This window comes from Dendrobates tinctorius, unplaced genomic scaffold, assembly GCF_039654945.1.
Source record: "Dendrobates tinctorius isolate UK_male_01 unplaced genomic scaffold, ASM3965494v1 ptg000127l, whole genome shotgun sequence".
NCBI lineage: Eukaryota > Metazoa > Chordata > Amphibia > Anura > Dendrobatidae > Dendrobates > Dendrobates tinctorius.
The window spans coordinates 12,355,700-12,373,246 of NW_027361795.1; the positions used below are offsets into that span (position 1 = coordinate 12,355,700).

At 40.9% G+C, this 17,547-nt stretch overlaps 1 protein-coding gene across 2 annotated transcripts in view; it reads right to left on the minus strand.

The window, feature by feature from the left end:
* Window positions 1-924: 924 nt before the first annotated feature.
* The window catches only part of NECTIN3 (nectin cell adhesion molecule 3), a 247,782-nt gene continuing 231,159 nt past the window's right edge, over window positions 925-17,547 (minus strand). The window contains exon 8 of one of the 2 annotated variants that reach the window (XM_073542523.1): window positions 925-1,320. In XM_073542523.1, coding sequence (XP_073398624.1) covers window positions 1,174-1,320 — 147 coding nt within the window. In that variant the 3' untranslated portion in view covers window positions 925-1,173. The remainder of the gene's footprint in view (window positions 1,321-17,547) is intronic. The other variant, XM_073542524.1, reaches the window with a different exon arrangement.

Genomic DNA, 17,547 nt, shown 5'->3' on the forward strand with positions numbered 1-17,547 from the left:
AAAAAAATAGAGAAGAATGAGTCAAGAAGTATAAGTAAAGAACAGTTGTGTATGTCCACTACCAGCAAAATCCTTCCGTGTTTGGCTGTCGTCCTGCTTCACCAGTGAACCCGTAATCACTTTCATTTGCTCCAAAGCAAATGACATTAATTCAGGCTTCCTAACTAGACAGAATTATATCACTGATGCCTAATAGCTCTTTTGAAAGGTTTGTTTGAGAATATGAATTTGCATAAAGTCTTTCAATTTGATATGTACCTGTTTCTATGGCAATTTTATATAAAAGTACAGAATGATGTCAAATGTTTTATTCCCCTCAAACGATAGCAACATTCTCTACTTGTCACTGCTTTCATCTCAATCTGATTGCAATGAACTCAAACACAATGGGCGCAAAAATCATCATTTGTGTTTTTATTTTAAATTCTGTAAAATCAAAAATGATCATTATTTTGGTCTGTATGTGTTTTTTTGTGATTTTTGAGCTCAAAATGTTGCATGGTCCAATAAAAATGTAAAAAAAAAAAAAAAAATTCAAATGGACAAGAAAAATAATTTCGGGGGAGAGGTGGGGACATTAAAAAGTCGCAATTGATGAATAAACCAAAAACATCTGGAAACCAGGATAAAATAGATTTAAAAAAAGGAGCAAGATATAAAAAGAATAAGGCACAAATGAAAAACAGGCAAAAAAAAGGAGCAAATACAACAAAGAATTGGGCCCAAAGCGCTCTGTTATTCGACCTGAGGACAGTCTCTTCGAACTTTAGTATCTCAATTGTAAGTGCATTCAGTGTTTTCTTATTAAGGCCCTGGGCAAAAGCGTGCATGCCTCTTCTTAAATGTCTAACATCAATAAACAGGAATGTTTAATGCAAATTATTTTTTTTATCTCTTTTACAATGTGAAATTAGAAAAGACAGAAGAAAAACATGTTAGTAAATATTACATTTAATAATGAAAATTCGGCTATAAAATCGAAGCTTATAAACCATTTCTTTATTACCAGACTTGTGCAGAAGTGTTTTTGCAATGCAGATAAGATACATCTTCCAGTTTTGTATTTAGGCTAATACTATGTTATAAAATCTTGGCATTTTTAATCTATGTGGATAAACTATCTAGCCAGAAATAACTGTATATCATGAGCCAGATGCTATGAAGCTGTACCATTCAGATATAATATCTGTATGTAACACAATCCTGTCTTAATCTTCGATCTTCACGTGGCTCATTGATATAACGTGCTTCACAGTGTGATGGATATTTAGCTACACCCTGCTCCTTCCCTTCCCACCTGTCACCACTGGGGCTTTGTACCTAAAAGTAAACCAAAGATAAACATTATTAGGTCAAAAGTAAGCAAGTCAAATTCAGTAATTTACAAATCTGTTTCACACACCTAATCCAACACTTGTTTATCAGCTATAATTATTTGTCTACTGAAACCATGTTAACCAAAGTCACTAACGATTTGCCAAAGCGATTTGTCAAAGCATTAGAACAGGTCACTAGAGCATGGAACAACAAGATAAATCAAGTGCCTAAAAATGTGGACTTTCGGTGGAGGAACGCAAATCCTCGCCTATATACAAAGAGACTAAAGGCCCGTTTACATTTAGCGATGCACCAGCGATCCCGACAACGATACGACCGGGTCAGGATCGCTGGTCCATCGCTAAATGGTCGATACTGAGCTGCCACACAGGCAGATCTCACAGCGATGCAGCAGCGATACAGCGGTTGTTACTTACCTTTCAGACGAGGCGATCCTAACGTCCTCCTACCACGTACACGCGTCGCTTGTCGACGCCAGCAGGATGCCCAGCAGGAAGCGCCCGACGAGAAATGGAGCTGCGCGATCAACGACAGACAGCGGGGGAGCCGGTCGGAGGTAAGTATCACACATAGCGATATCGCTAGCGATATCGCTGCTGCGTCACCAAATCGGAGATGCTTTAGCAATATCGCTAGCGATATCGCTATGTGTAAAACCCCCTTTACAGATGAAAATTTGTGCTCATTTATGTGGTTCTTTTAGACTGTTTTGAGTGACAAGGGGAGAAAACAAGAATATTATACATACTAAATCAGAATTTTAAGACCAAAGATCTTATAAACATAAAGCATAACCTGGAATTTATGTTGAGAGAGAGGGGAAGATAGCAGTTGTCTTCCACCTCATTGAAGATCATGAAGGTAATTTACTGCCAAATGACAATCAATACAGCAAGGCAATAGAAAAATTGATTTGCATTAAAACTGCTGTAAGACCTGACATTGCATCAGGATTTGGAATCTTATGCAGAATCTCAATGCAAAGTCAGATGGACTGGATTGTCGAAAAGAGCTTCAAATATTATCAGAAAGGAACCATTTGTTTCAAACTAAAGTTACCAGCAAGTGATGAATGTAACTTAACCACATATATGGATGATGACTGAGCTGGAGACCCTAGTGATAGAAAATCCTTCTATGCTGAATGAAGGCCAAGTGGAGTGGGCCTCAGTGTAGCTCACTGAAGAAAGTCAATTCAAGCTGAATAGAAATGATGGCCACTAACAATGTTGAAGACAAGGAGAGCTCTATGCATCAGCCACTTTTGTCACAGTGATGGTGGTGTTACTATGTGGGCAGGTGTGTCTAGTCAATACAGAATTACCCTACACTTTGTGAATGGTACAGTGACTAGTACTTGAATAACTCATCGAGGTCGTATCTTTAGGAAACAGTAGCTGAGACTGGAGTACCTCATATGGTGTCGCCTGTACTTTCTCCTGACCTGAATCCCATAGAAAACCTATGGGATCAGCTGAGTCCCCGTGTAAAGGCTCATAACTCTGTACCCCAGAACATCAATGACCAGAGGGATGCCTGTCAAGAAGAATGGGATGCCATTCCTCAACAGACAATAATTCGACTTGTGAACAGCATGAGACGTTGTTGTCAAGCTCTAATTGATGCTCAAGGCCACATGACAAGTTATTGAGGCATTGACAACTTTTAGGGGGGTATATCCACCACTGTGCTTGGCTTTTGCTTCAATTGTTTGAGGTGAGGAAATCACCAGTGCATGCTTCTAGTTAAGTGCCATACTTTCATGATAAAATATCACTGTAAGGCTGAGTTCACACGTGGCGTTTTTTTTGCGTTTCCGCGGCGGTTTTAACCGCGCAATTTTGCCGCGAAAACGCGAAAAATAAGCATCCCATGCATTCCTATGGGATTCCGCAATGCTGTGCTAATGCTGCGGTTTTTACCACGACGGAATCGCTTCGCGGTAAAAACCGCAGCATGCTCATTAATTTTGCGGAAAAGCGGCGATCCCGCACCCATAGGAATGCATTGTTCTGCTTACTTCCCGCATGTGGCTGTGCACACCATGCGGAAAGTAAGCAGAACAATTGCGGATGGTACCCACGGTCCGGAGGAGAGGAGACTGTCCTCCGGGCTTTGGGTACCATATCCCTGTAAAAAATAGAATTTAAAATAAAAAATATTATTATTCTCACATTCCGGCGTCCCGCGCAGCCTTCCCACCTCTCTCCACGCTCCCGGTCCCAGTAAGCCTTTGTGAAAATGCCCGCGATGGTGTCCGTTCTCGATGTCATCGCGAATGACCGCGAGACATCGCGATCCCGCGAGAACGGACGTCATCGCGGGCATTTTCGCAAAGGATTACTGGGAATGGATGCGCGGGACGTCGGAAGGTAAGAATAACACCATTTTTTATTTTTGTTTACATTCTATCTTTTACTACTGATGCCGCATAGGCAGCCTCAGTAGTAAAAAGTTGGTCACACTCGTTAAACACTATGTTTGACGAGTGTGACCAAACTGTCAATCAGTTCTCCAAGCGATGCTACAGATCGCTTGGAAAACGCTAGCATTTTGCAAGCTAAATACGCTTGCAAAATGCTAGTTTTTCCGCGGGAAAATCACGGGAATTTAAAATGCGATTTTCCCGCGGAATGGAATTCCGGAATTCTCGCGGTAATTTCCGCGAGAGTTCCGGTACGTGTGCACTTAGCCTAACGTGAACTTTTTAAGTTTTCCATAAACTTCACCTGATATAAACGATGGATGTGTGTGATTTTACATTTTTCTGGATCAGCTGCATGATGACAGGTAAAATGTTTTGACACACTATGTTTCATACATTTTCTACAGATATTGAAATGGTGATTGTTTAACCTGTCATGTAGCATTTTTACAGTCATGCCAACATATTGCTGTTGACATGGACATTTTACCTGGTACAGTATATGATGTATTTGCTTTGGAAAGTAAGATGTTCTTTGATTTTAGTCTGTGGCAGACTGAAAAGATGGCTGGTTGTATGCTATTATACAGCAGCACAGACATTGAGGATGACAACATTTATAGCTGCCAGGTTTTCCTTATGATTTTGCCATTGTGTTATTTTTGTGTTACTTTGGTCTGCTTGGTGTAAGGATTTTTTTTTATTGTTGGGGTTCTCCTGAAACTAATTACAGGTATCTTTGAAACAATATCTCTTAAAAAATAGTTTTGCTCAGAATATTCCAGTTTCTTTTTAATATGTCAGCAATGCCTTTATGGTGGTTGAAGTAGGTGGTAATCAGCCTGATGTCACATTTTTATGCATTTACTGTGCTTCTTTTATTCCTGTCTGGATGACTTTTTAGGCAGTCTTTCTGAATTAGTTTTTTACCTGTTTATATGCATTAGAGATTAACTTGGATAATTTTTTTCTTTGAAACGGGTTTTGAGAATTTTTGTTTATGTTTTTTAGAATTATTTTAAATTGAAGATGTTTTTAGCCACTTCTTGTAGTGGTTGCTAGAGTAAATAATAATGTGAATAAGCATCAACAGATTTAAAATATGTTTCTGTGATGAATTGCTCTTCGTCATGTCCTATGATGATGTCTAAGAATTCTAATTTATATTTTTGGAAATTGAAAGTGAGTTGAATCTCCCATGGATTAGAGTTAATAGACTTACATTATGTCAAGCCATAGCAAATTGATGATTTGTTCATCATATAGAATGGAAAATAAATAGATATTTATTTTCCATTCCATATGATGAACAAATCATCAATGCATCTTCTGTCGAAAATCTTCAAAGACACCCATGTCAAGGTTTGCCTGGGTGGGGGGGCCACCTCGATTCCCATTGCGGTACCAAGGAGCTAATGGTAAATTTCCCCACTCCATTGAAAAAAGTTCTTTCTTTAAATGAATTCTAGGCTGTTGATCAGGAAGGTTTCTTGAAGTTGAGATATGGAATCATTCTTTTTTAGGTAGACAGATACACAGTGTAGACCAATTTTGTGTCGAAATTGCTGTAAAGTGAGGTGACACACATAGTTATAAGTCTACAGTTTGTATTCCAGATGTATCTGTTCAATTCTTTAATCAGCTGAGTGGTGTCCTTTAGGTGGCTAGGGAGATTTGCGACATATTCCTGAAGATAAGGTGCTAGATAACGAAATAAATGACAAGTAGCTGAGTTAATACTGGAAATTATTGACCTACCTGGGGGATTTGGTAATGGTTTGCTTATTTGTATATTTTGGGCACATGATAGAAATTGAGTATAGCTGGATGTGAGATAAGTAGAGAAACTTTCCTCTTGTGAGTATTTTATTGCTCGTAGCTTCATTGAAAAGTTTTTGAAGAGTTTTTGAATTTATCAAAATGGATTTGTGGTCAGTTTTGAGTAGTACATAGTATCTTATAGAATCTGTTTAGCTTCATCCTGATATTCTGCAATAATTCTGTATCACAATACCTCCTCCCTCATTTGCTGACCTAAAGACCATGTCTTTGTTGATTTTGAATATACTTAGGGCTAGTTTTTCTTTTCTCAAAAAATTTGCTTTTTGGGATGTTTGTGTTGTGTTTTTAAAAGATCCTGGATGTCACTGTGGACTTCATCATGGAAAGTTTTGAAGTGTCCCTGACTCTCCAGTGGATAAAACTTTGAAGATAGGTTTACATCTCTATGCTTAAATGAACTGTCCGGGATATCCGGACTGTATTTACTTTGCTAAATATATCCTTCTTTGATTTTTTCTTTTTGTTTATTGCAAAATGTCTCTGTAGATTTAAGTTGTGTTACCCCATAATAAATCCAAAAATAAGTTGAAGTAATTCACATTGTTAGAAGGGCAAAAAAATAAGTCTATCTCCAAGAGCACTGGTTTGTATGAAGTCAATTTGTAGCTTGACAGGATGAATATTTGTACAGCTTCCCTAGTGGGTGTTCATTTTTGTTTTATATACCAATTTTTTTCTATTTTTCCTTTACCTCTTTCCCCATCTTTTAATTTTATTATTTGTTTTTGTTAAATTGGAAACAATGTTGTAATTAGGCTTAAAGGGAACCTGTCAGCAGGATTGAGCTCAGTAACCTACAGACAGTGTCAGGTCGGTGCCGTTATACTGATTAAAATGATACCTTGGATGATGAAATCCATCTTGTGGTTGTTTTTTAATCTTTATATACAGTTTTGAGTTAGTGATATGCTCATGCTCAGGGGTGGCCTGTGGGGGGGTCTTTATGTTGTGCTCTGATAACATATGCACCTCTATGGGCTTATAGCAGGTCACTGATCTTTCAATGACCTGTCCATATTTTACATACTGCATATCATATTGTGCGCTGTAGCATGATAAAATGGCTAATATGTATATATGCATTCATGATTTAGTCAAATAGTATTGTGGGGAGAAAAAAAAAATCTTCAAAATGGCACCGTTGCAGTAGCATCTATCACGTTCCGACAGATGCCTCTGCGCAAGTGCTGCCGCTGGCGCCATTTTGCTAGAGAAAATTCTTTTTACTCCATCAACATGAACAGTTCATTCTCCTAAATATTTGAGTGCTGATGATTTTGCTTAAAGTATAAAGAGATTCTATCAGCACAGAAGGACTGTTTAAACCAAGTACAGATGCTGAGTGCACCCTTGGTGTGGCCAAACATGTAAGTGTACCTTCCAATCTACTTGTTTTCCCTCTTGCTTAGTTGACAACCCTGGCTTTAGAGAACCAGAGAAGGGCTGAGATAGATGGATTCATTCATTTCTCACCTAATCTACAGCTACAGACCCACACACAATCTCCAAATCTCTAATATTACTCTTGTACATACTCTGGAACTCACTACTCTAATCTATCTGAATCTGTCGAACCTTTCAAAACTTTCAAACGCAACTTGAAAATCCATTTATTCAGAAAAACTTACAACCTGCAAAATAGCTTATGTCACAACACTACCATATGAGCAATCTCTCCTCTCACCTACTGTCTCCTTCCCTATACCCTTATAGATTGTAAGTCTTCACAGGCACAAAACTCCCTCCTCTTTTACCAATCCTGATTTTATATTCTTATGTAGGGGTGGGAAAATATTTTCCCCAGGGACCATATGAGTGGGTGGGTGTTTTGAAGGATCAAATCAATAGGCTGAAATTCTGCTTAGTATTAATATATTTTCTGTATTCTGTACATTTTTGTATATATATATATATATATATATATATATACATACTGTATATAGATTAGAGATCTATGGATAGCTTTGTACAACCCCAGTCCCGGTCCAGATATGTTTTTTTGGCCGTGGACAGGGCATGTCCGCTACAGTATATGGAGCAATATATGGGGCCCATTATATACTGTATGGAGCAGTATATGGGGCCCATCATACTGTATGGAGCAATATATGGGCCCATTACTCTGTGTGGAGCAATATATGGGGCTCATTATATACTGTATGCAGCAATATATGGTGGCCATTATATACTAGATGGAGCAATATATGGGTCCCATTATAGTATGGAGCAATATATTGGGCCTGTTATATACTGTATGGAGCATTATATGGGGCCCATTATACTTTATGGAGCATTATATGGGGCTCATTATACTGTATGAAGCATTATATGGGGACCATAATAGTGCACAGAGCAATATATGGGGCCCACTATACTGTATAGAGCATTGTATGGGGCCCATTATACTGTACAGAGCAATATAGGGCCCCATTATACTGTATGAAGCACTATGTGGGGCCATTATTCTGCCTGGAGCAATATCTGTGGTCACTATACTGTATGGAGCATTGTGTGGGGCCTATATACTTTCTAGAGCACTATATTGGGTCCATTATTTTGCAATTATATGGGGCCAATATACTGTATGAAGCGTTATATGGGACCCATGATACTGTATTGAGCAATATATGGAGCTCATAATACTGTAGAAGCACTATGTGGGGGCCATTTTACCATATGAAGCACTATGTAGGGCAAATTATACTGTATGGAGCAATATGTGGGGCCCATTATACTGTATGGAGCATTATATGTGGTCAATACACTGTATGGAGCATTAAATGGAGCCAATATACTGGATGGAGCATTATATGAGACCATTATACTGTATGGAGCAATATGTGGGGCCTATTATGCTCTATGGAGCACAATGTGGGGTCACTATTCTGCCTGGAGCAATATATGGGGTCACTATACTATATGGAGCACTGTGTGGGGCCATTATACTGTATGGAGCATTATATGGGGCCCATTATACTGTATAGAACAATATATGGGTCCCATTATTCTGCATGGAGAATTATATGGGGCAAATATACTGTATAGAGCATTATATTGGGCCCATTATACTATCTCGAGCAATGTATGGGGCCCATAATACTGTATGAAGCAATATATGGGGTCCATAATACTGTCTGGAGCACTATGTGGGGCCCATTATACTGTATGTATATACAGTGGGGAAAAAAGTATTTAGTCAGTCAGCAATAGTGCAAGTTCCACCACTTAAAAAGATGAGAGGCGTCTGTAATTTACAGCATAGGTAGACCTCAACTATGGGAGACAAACTGAGAAAAAAAAATCCAGAAAATCACATTGTCTGTTTTTTTTTCATTTTATTTGCATATTATGGTGGAAAATAAGTATTTGGTCAGAAACAAGCAATCAAGATTTCTGGCTCTCACAGACCTGTAACTTCTTCTTTAAGAGTCTCCTCTTTCCTCCACTCATTACCTGTAGTAATGGCACCTGTTTAAACTTGTTATCAGTATAAAAAGACACCTGTGCACACCCTCAAACAGTCTGACTCCAAACTCCACTATGGTGAAGACCAAAGAGCTGTCAAAGGACACCAGAAACAAAATTGTATCCCTGCACCAGGCTGGGAAGACTGAATCTGCAATAGCCAACCAGCTTGGAGTGAAGAAATCAACTGTGGGAGCAATAATTAGAAAATGGAAGACATACAAGACCACTGATAATCTCCCTCGATCTGGTGCTCCACGCAAAATCCCACCCTGTGGGGTCAGAATGATCACAAGAACGGTGAGCAAAAATCCCAGAACCACGTGGGGGGACCTAGTGAATGAATTGCAGAGAGCTGGGACCAATGTAACAAGGCCTACCATAAGTAACACATTACGCCACCATGGACTCAGATCCTGCAGTGCCAGACGTGTCCCACTGCTTAAGCCTGTACATGTCCGGGCCCGTCTGAAGTTTGCTAGAGAGCATTTGGATGATCCAGAGGAGTTTTGGGAGAATGTCCTATGGTCTGATGAAACCAAACTGGAACTGTTTGGTAGAAACACAACTTGTCGTGTTTGGAGGAAAAAGAATACTGAGTTGCATCCATCAAACACCATACCTACTGTAAAGCATGGTGGTGGAAACATCATGCTTTGGGGCTGTTTCTCTGCAAAGGGGCCAGGACGACTGATCCGGGTACATGAAAGAATGAATGGGGCCATGTATCGTGAGATTTTGAGTGCAAACCTCCTTCCATCAGCAAGGGCATTGAAGATGAAACGTGGCTGGGTCTTTCAACATGACAATGATCCAAAGCACACCGCCAGGGCAACGAAGGAGTGGCTTCGTAAGAAGCATTTCAAGGTCCTGGAGTGGCCTAGCCAGTCTCCAGATCTCAACCCTATAGAAAACCTTTGGAGGGAGTTGAAAGTCCGTGTTGCCAAGCGAAAAGCCAAAAACATCACTGCTCTAGAGGAGATCTGCATGGAGGAATGGGCCAACATACCAACAACAGTGTGTGGCAACCTTGTGAAGACTTACAGAAAACGTTTGACCTCTGTCATTGCCAACAAAGGATATATCACAAAGTATTGAGATGAAATTTTGTTTCTGACCAAATACTTATTTTCCACCATAATATGCAAATAAAATGAAAAAAAAAAACAGACAATGTGATTTTCTGGATTTTTTTTTCTCAGTTTGTCTCCCATAGTTGAGGTCTACCTATGATGTAAATTACAGACGCCTCTCATCTTATTAAGTGGTGGAACTTGCACTATTGCTGACTGACCAAATACTTTTTTTCCCCACTGTATGGACCAATATATTGTATCGAGCAATACATAATAATAATAATCTTTTTATTTATATAGTGTCAACATATTCCACAGCACTTTACAGTTTGCACACATTATCATCGCTGTCCCCGATGAGGCTCACAATTTAAATTCCCTATCAGTATGTTTTTTGAATGTGGGAGGAAACCGGAGTACCCGGAGGAAACCCACGCAAACATGGGGGAACATACAAACTCCTTGCAGATGTTGTCCTTGGTGGGATTTGAACCCTGGACTCCAGCGCTGCAAGGCTACAGTGCTGACTATTGAGCCACCGTACTGCCTTATATATATGGGGCCCATTATTCTGTAAGGAGCATTATATTGGGCCAGTATTCTGGATGGATGGATGAATCATTATATGGGGCCCTTTATACTGCATGGAGCAATATACTGTACGTAGCCATTATACTGTATGGAGCATTATATGGGGCCCATAATACTGCATGGAGCAATATATGGAGCCCATTATACTGTATGGTGCATTATACGGGGCCCATTGTACTCTATGTAGGACTATGCGGTGCCCATAATACAGTATGGAGTACTATGTAGTGCCAATAATACTGTATGGAGGACTATGTGGTGCCCATAAAACTGCATGGAGGACTACAGTGGGGAAAAAAAGTATTTAGTCAGCCTCCAATTGTGCAAGTTCTCCCACTTAAAAAGATGAGAGAGGCCTGTAACTGACATCATAGGTAGACCACAACTATGAGAGTCAAAATGAGAAAACAAATTCAGAATATCACCTTGTCAGATTTGGCAAGATTTTTTTTTCAAATTATGGTGGAAAATATGTTTTTGGTCACCTAAAAACATGCAAGATTTCTGGCTCTAACAGACCTGTAACTTCTTCTTTAAGAGGCTCCTCTGTCCTCCCCTCATTGCCTGTAGTAATGGCACCTGTTTGAACTTATCAGTATAAAACACACCTGTCCACAACCTCAAACAGTCACACTCCAAACTCCACTATGGTAAAGACCAAAGAGCTGTCGAAGGACACCAGAAACAAAATTGTAGCCCTTCACCAGGCTGGGAAGACTGAATCTGCAATAGGCAAGCAGCTTGGTGTGATGAAATCAACTGTGGGATCAATAATAAGAAAATGGAAGACATACCCGACCACTGATAATCTCCCTCGATCTGGGGCTCCACGCAAGATCTCTCCCCATGTGGTCAAACTGATCACAAGAACGGTGATCAAAAATCCCAGAACCACACGGAGGGACCTAGTAATTGAACTGCAGAGAGCTGGGACCACCATAACAAAGGCTACCATCAGTTACACACTACGCCGCCAGGGACTCAGATCCTGCAGTTCCAGATGTGCCCACCTGCTTAAGCCAGTACATGTCCGGGCCTGTCTGCAGTTGCTAGAAAGCATTTGGATATTGAGAAGAGTATTAGGAAAATGTCATATGGTCTGATGGAACCAAAGTAGAACTGTTTGGTAGAAACAAAACTCGTCGTGTTTGGAGGAGACAGAATGCCGAGTTGCATCCAAAGAACACCATACCTATCGTGAAGCATGGCGGTGGCAACATCATGCTTTGGGGCTGTTTCTTTGCAAAGGGACCAGGGCGACTGATCCATGTACATGAATGGATGAATGGGGCCATGTATCATGAGATTATGAGTGGAAGCCTCCTTCCATCAGCAAGGGCATTGAAGATGAAACGTGGATAGGTCTTTCAGCATGGTAATGATCCCAAGCACACCACCAGGCAATGAAGGAGTAGCTTCGTAAGAGGCATATGATGGTCCTGGAGTGGCCTAGCCAGTCTCCAGATCTCATCCCCATAGAAAACCTTTGGAGTGATTTGAAAATCTGTGTTGCCCAGCGACAGGCCAAAAACATCACTGCTCTAGAGGAGATTTGCATGGAGGAATGGGCCAACATACCACCAACAGTGTGTGCCAACCTTGTGAAGACTTACAGAAAACGTTTGACCTCTGTCATTGCCAACAAAGGATATATAAAATATTGAGATGAACTTTTGTTAATGACTAAATACTTATTTTCCACCATCATTTGCAAAATAAATCTTGCCAACTCAGACAAGGTGATTTTCTGGATTTGCTTTCTTATTTTGACTTTCATAGTTGTGGTCTACCTATGATGTCAATTACAGGCCTCTCTCATCTTTTTAAGAGGGAAAACTTGCATAATTGGTGACTGACTAAATACTTTTTTCACAACTGTATGTGGTGCCAATATACTGTATGAAGGACTGTGTGGTGCCCATAATACTGTATGGAGGACTATACTGTCCAGTCTAAAATGATAAGTCTGCCGGTTTATGTGCTTTTGTAGAATCTAAAATAGATATCACTCATGTATTGTAAGAAGTAAGTGAAATCTTTGGTATTGTACTATACCTGTCATGGGTTTACCATGACAGAGAGGCGTCAGAAGATCACATTTCTCCTACTCCTGCACTGATTAGAAGCACTTCACCTTCATATTAAATGGCGCAAGTTTCTTTTAGCAGTGCAGGGGTTAATCTGCTCAGTTGAGAGCTCCTAAAAGTTTTCCTGCTTTAAAGCTCTCAGCTGTACACTGTTAGCCACTCCCATCTCCTATGTAATCTGGACCCTGACTATCTCTCATTGTCAGATGAGGACCGGATTGACCCCACTGCCACCACTGCTTCCAGGTATCGCAATATAGCTATTAGCTTTTATTCCTGATGCCTCACATAGCATCAGGTTTGTATGTTGTGTGTTCTTTAAGGACAGGGAAGTCTTTTATTTAAAAGGACATTTTCCTAACTGGCTATATGGTGATGTCTTTGTACACTCCTTGCCACTCCTTCCCTGGCCAATTACTGGTAATCTACGTGCATCCAATACTACTTTATTTCCTGGTGTGATGCGTGCAGTGGGGTTATTCCTTTTTTGACCATGATGACGTTTCATTTTCTGTCTTTCCCCAACCATGCACTGTATGTCCTTATACAATTTTTTAATATCTTCTAATAAAATTTGTATTTTATGGAATTTTGACTGCTTTTTCCTTCTGGGTAGTTTCTATTAAATGTGCAGTTTTCCCTATACTGGTTAGTCTTAATATGTGGATCATGATATACAATATATATTAGTGATCATTTTCTATGGCCGTGTAATCATTGATTATCCGGCCTCCACATTATTATGTCTTCTGCCTATTTATTCTCTCATTGTCAGAGTAGCTTTGGTTGCATGGCTGAAGGTTGTTGGAGGTTGCTATTGGAGAAAGTGTTTGGAGGATTTATCTGTGGCTGTTGCTAGGTTTTGAGTGTGTGATAATCCACCTTCTTCTTCCACTTTGGTTTAACCTCATCCTCCACTCCCCAGTGCATTCCTCTGTTGTATGTGCGAGTATATTTGTATGTTTCGCATTTTTCGTTATCTCTGTTCATATTACCTTGTTAGTCTGGTTGGTGTATTATGGTACACTATTACTCCCCTTTGTCCTGGATACCTACTGAGGGCGGATTCAGGAGCTAAAGTAAGGTACGTGGCCCCGGCATCATCACTATCAGAAGTAATCCGGAGAACAAGATGAGCTAGGGCGCCCTTAGCGTTAGGGACAGGGAAAGGTACCCTGGTCCCTTGACACCCGACAACAGAGTCATGACAATACCTATATTTCCTATCAGTACATCATGAATTGTGGTATGTGCTAAAGGGTCCCACTGAGACTCTTTTGCCCGGGGCCCAGCCCTGGTGACAACGCACATCAGGATTAGCACCTTTGATAGGCCAGCAGTCTTTCAATATTACTGCTATGTAACATCAGCGCGCAGCCTGTCACAGAACAGAGCGCCCTGTCACAGCTGCAGTCGGCAGCCATTTTAATGACCACACTACAAAAGGACACAGGGGGAGCGCAGGAAGGTGAGAAGAATCTTTTTTCCCTCTGTGACTGAGCAGGGTAGTGGACATAGGGGACTAGGATGGGGACATTAAATAAAAGGACCCAGGATGGGGGATATTATTACTGGAAGGGGACTAGGATGGTGACATAATTACTAGAAGGGACCAGGATGGTGACATAGTAACTGGAAAGGGCCCAGGATGGGGATATTTTAATAAAGGGACCAAGGGTTGGAAAATTATTGCTGGAAGGGGACCAGGATGGGGACATTTGTTGTGAATTCTCTCTCTGGCTTCCCTCTGGTGATTACTGAAGGTAGTGGAACTGGTCAGATTGACAGAGGGGTTGCGAGTTCTCCTTCTGGACTCCCTCTGGTGGTTACTGGAGGTAGTGGAGCTGATCTGATTGACAGAGGCTTGCCACCTGATAATGAGGAAGACAATTGGAGATCTGGGGCTTCTGATTGGGATTTAAGACAGCTGACTCCCTCTATCCCTACTGGTGATTTTTCCTGCCCTCTGAGGCCTGATGTCTCCTGCTCTTTCCCTGCATTCTCAAGCTAAGTGTTCTTTGCTATTGTTCACATTTGATTTGGTTTTATCTATTCAGTTTTGTGTGGTCAGCCAGCCCCGGCTGGGGCTGTGCTGAATTTCCATCCTTATGTTACTATTTATGTCAGTTTATTTTTTGTCCCTTATTAAATTGGCCTCTTTTTGCTCTGTTTTTAGAATATGCCAGAGTGCTGATATAGTGGGTGAAGTCTAGTGATTTCAGGGTTTTTTTTTGCTATCAGAAGTGTTGGACATTTTTGCAGGGTTTTTTGGCGTGATTGCAGACAGTATCTTTCCTTTCCTGTCCTTTCTATTTAGTGTGGGCCCCATCATTTGTTCAGCCTATTTTCCTAACTGTGTTTGTGTTTTCATCTTGTCTCACCGGCAATATACAGTGGGGCAAAAAAGTATTTAGTCAGTCAGCAATAGTGCAAGTTCCACCACTTAAAAAGATGAGAGGCATCTGTAATTTACAGCATAGGTAGACCTCAACTATGGGAGACAAACTGAGAAAAAAAAATCCAGAAAGTCACATTGTCTGTTTTTTTTTCATTTTATTTGCATATTATGGTGGAAAATAAGTATTTGGTCAGAAACAAGCAATCAAGATTTCTGGCTCTCACAGACCTGTAACTTCTTCTTTAAGAGTCTCCTCTTTCCTCCACTCATTACCTGTAGTAATGGCACCTGTTTAAACTTGTTATCAGTATAAAAAGACACCTGTGCACACCCTCAAACAGTCTGACTCCAAACTCCACTATGGTGAAGACCAAAGAGCTGTCAAAGGACACCAGAAACAAAATTGTAGCCCTGCACCAGGCTGGGAAGACTGAATCTGCAATAGCCAACCAGCTTGGAGTGAAGAAATCAACTGTGGGAGCAATAATTAGAAAATGGAAGACATACAAGACCACTGATAATCTCCCTCGATCTGGTGCTCCACGCAAAATCCCACCCTGTGGGGTCAGAATGATCACAAGAACGGTGAGCAAAAATCCCAGAACCACGTGGGGGGACCTAGTGAATGAATTGCAGAGAGCTGGGACCAATGTAACAAGGCCTACCATAAGTAACACACTACGCCACCATGGACTCAGATCCTGCAGTGCCAGACGTGTCCCACTGCTTAAGCCTGTACATGTCCGGGCCCGTCTGAAGTTTGCTAGAGAGCATTTGGATGATCCAGAGGAGTTTTGGGAGAATGTCCTATGGTCTGATGAAACCAAACTGGAACTGTTTGGTAGAAACACAACTTGTCGTGTTTGGAGGAAAAAGAATGCTGAGTTGCATCCATCAAACACCATACCTACTGTAAAGCATGGTGGTGGAAACATCATGCTTTGGAGCTGTTTCTCTGCAAAGGGGCCAGGACGACTGATCCGGGTACATGAAAGAATGAATGGGGCCATGTATCGTGAGATTTTGAGTGCAAACCTCCTTCCATCAGCAAGGGCATTGAAGATGAAACGTGGCTGGGTCTTTCAACATGACAATGATCCAAAGCACACCGCCAGGGCAACGAAGGAGTGGCTTCGTAAGAAGCATTTCAAGGTCCTGGAGTGGCCTAGCCAGTCTCCAGATCTCAACCCTATAGAAAACCTTTGGAGGGAGTTGAAAGTCCGTGTTGCCAAGTGAAAAGCCAAAAACATCACTGCTCTAGAGGAGATCTGCATGGAGGAATGGGCCAACATACCAACAACAGTGTGTGGCAACCTTGTGAAGACTTACAGAAAACGTTTGACCTCTGTCATTGCCAACAAAGGATATATCACAAAGTATTGAGATGAAATTTTGTTTCTGACCAAATACTTATTTTCAACCATAATATGCAAATAAAATGAAAAAAAAACAGACAATGTGATTTTCTGGATTTTTTTTTCTCAGTTTGTCTCCCATAGTTGAGGTCTACCTATGATGTAAATTACAGATGCCTCTCATCTTTTTAAGTGGTGGAACTTGCACTATTGCTGACTGACTAAATACTTTTTTGCCCCACTGTATGTTTGGGGGCTATCTATTCCTTTGGGGTCTGCTCTGGGGCAGTTTAGATTTCCCCTTTTCCTGCTTTAGGCTTATTTAGTCCTCCGGCTGTGTCGAGGCATCTAGAATCATCATGTGTTATGAATGAGTCACCGCAGGAGGCAAAAACAGAAATACTAGCTAAGTCCAGAAAACTAGAGAAGTTGGCAGCTATCGGATTGCAGACCCCTGAACCTAACAACAACAACTAGCAGTAGCCGTGGGGGGTTCCTACGGTGCCCTAGACCCCTCGATCACAGCCGGAGAACTACATAGTCTAAAGACAGAAAGGGAAATCTAAACTGCCCCAGAGCAGACCCCAAAGTAATAGGCAGCCCCCAACATATAATGACGGTGAAGCAAGATGAAAAAACACTCACACAGATAGAAAGATAGGCTGAGCAAATGATGGGGCCCAAGCTAACTAAATAGGACAAAATAGAAAAGCTGCTGTCTGCAATCCGCCAAAACCCTCTCAAAAACAAGAGCCAACAGACTGATAGGGAAAAAAGCCCTGAAGACGCTAGGCTTCAAAAAGACTATATCAGTACTCAGGTATTATCTGAAGACAGAGCAAAAAGGAATTCAGCTCACCCAGCAGGGAAAGGCAGAAATCCAGAAAAACAAGGCAAAACAAAACCAAAACACAAATGCAAAAAGTAGAGCAGAAAACTTAGCTTTTGAGGAGCAGGAATCAGACTGGTC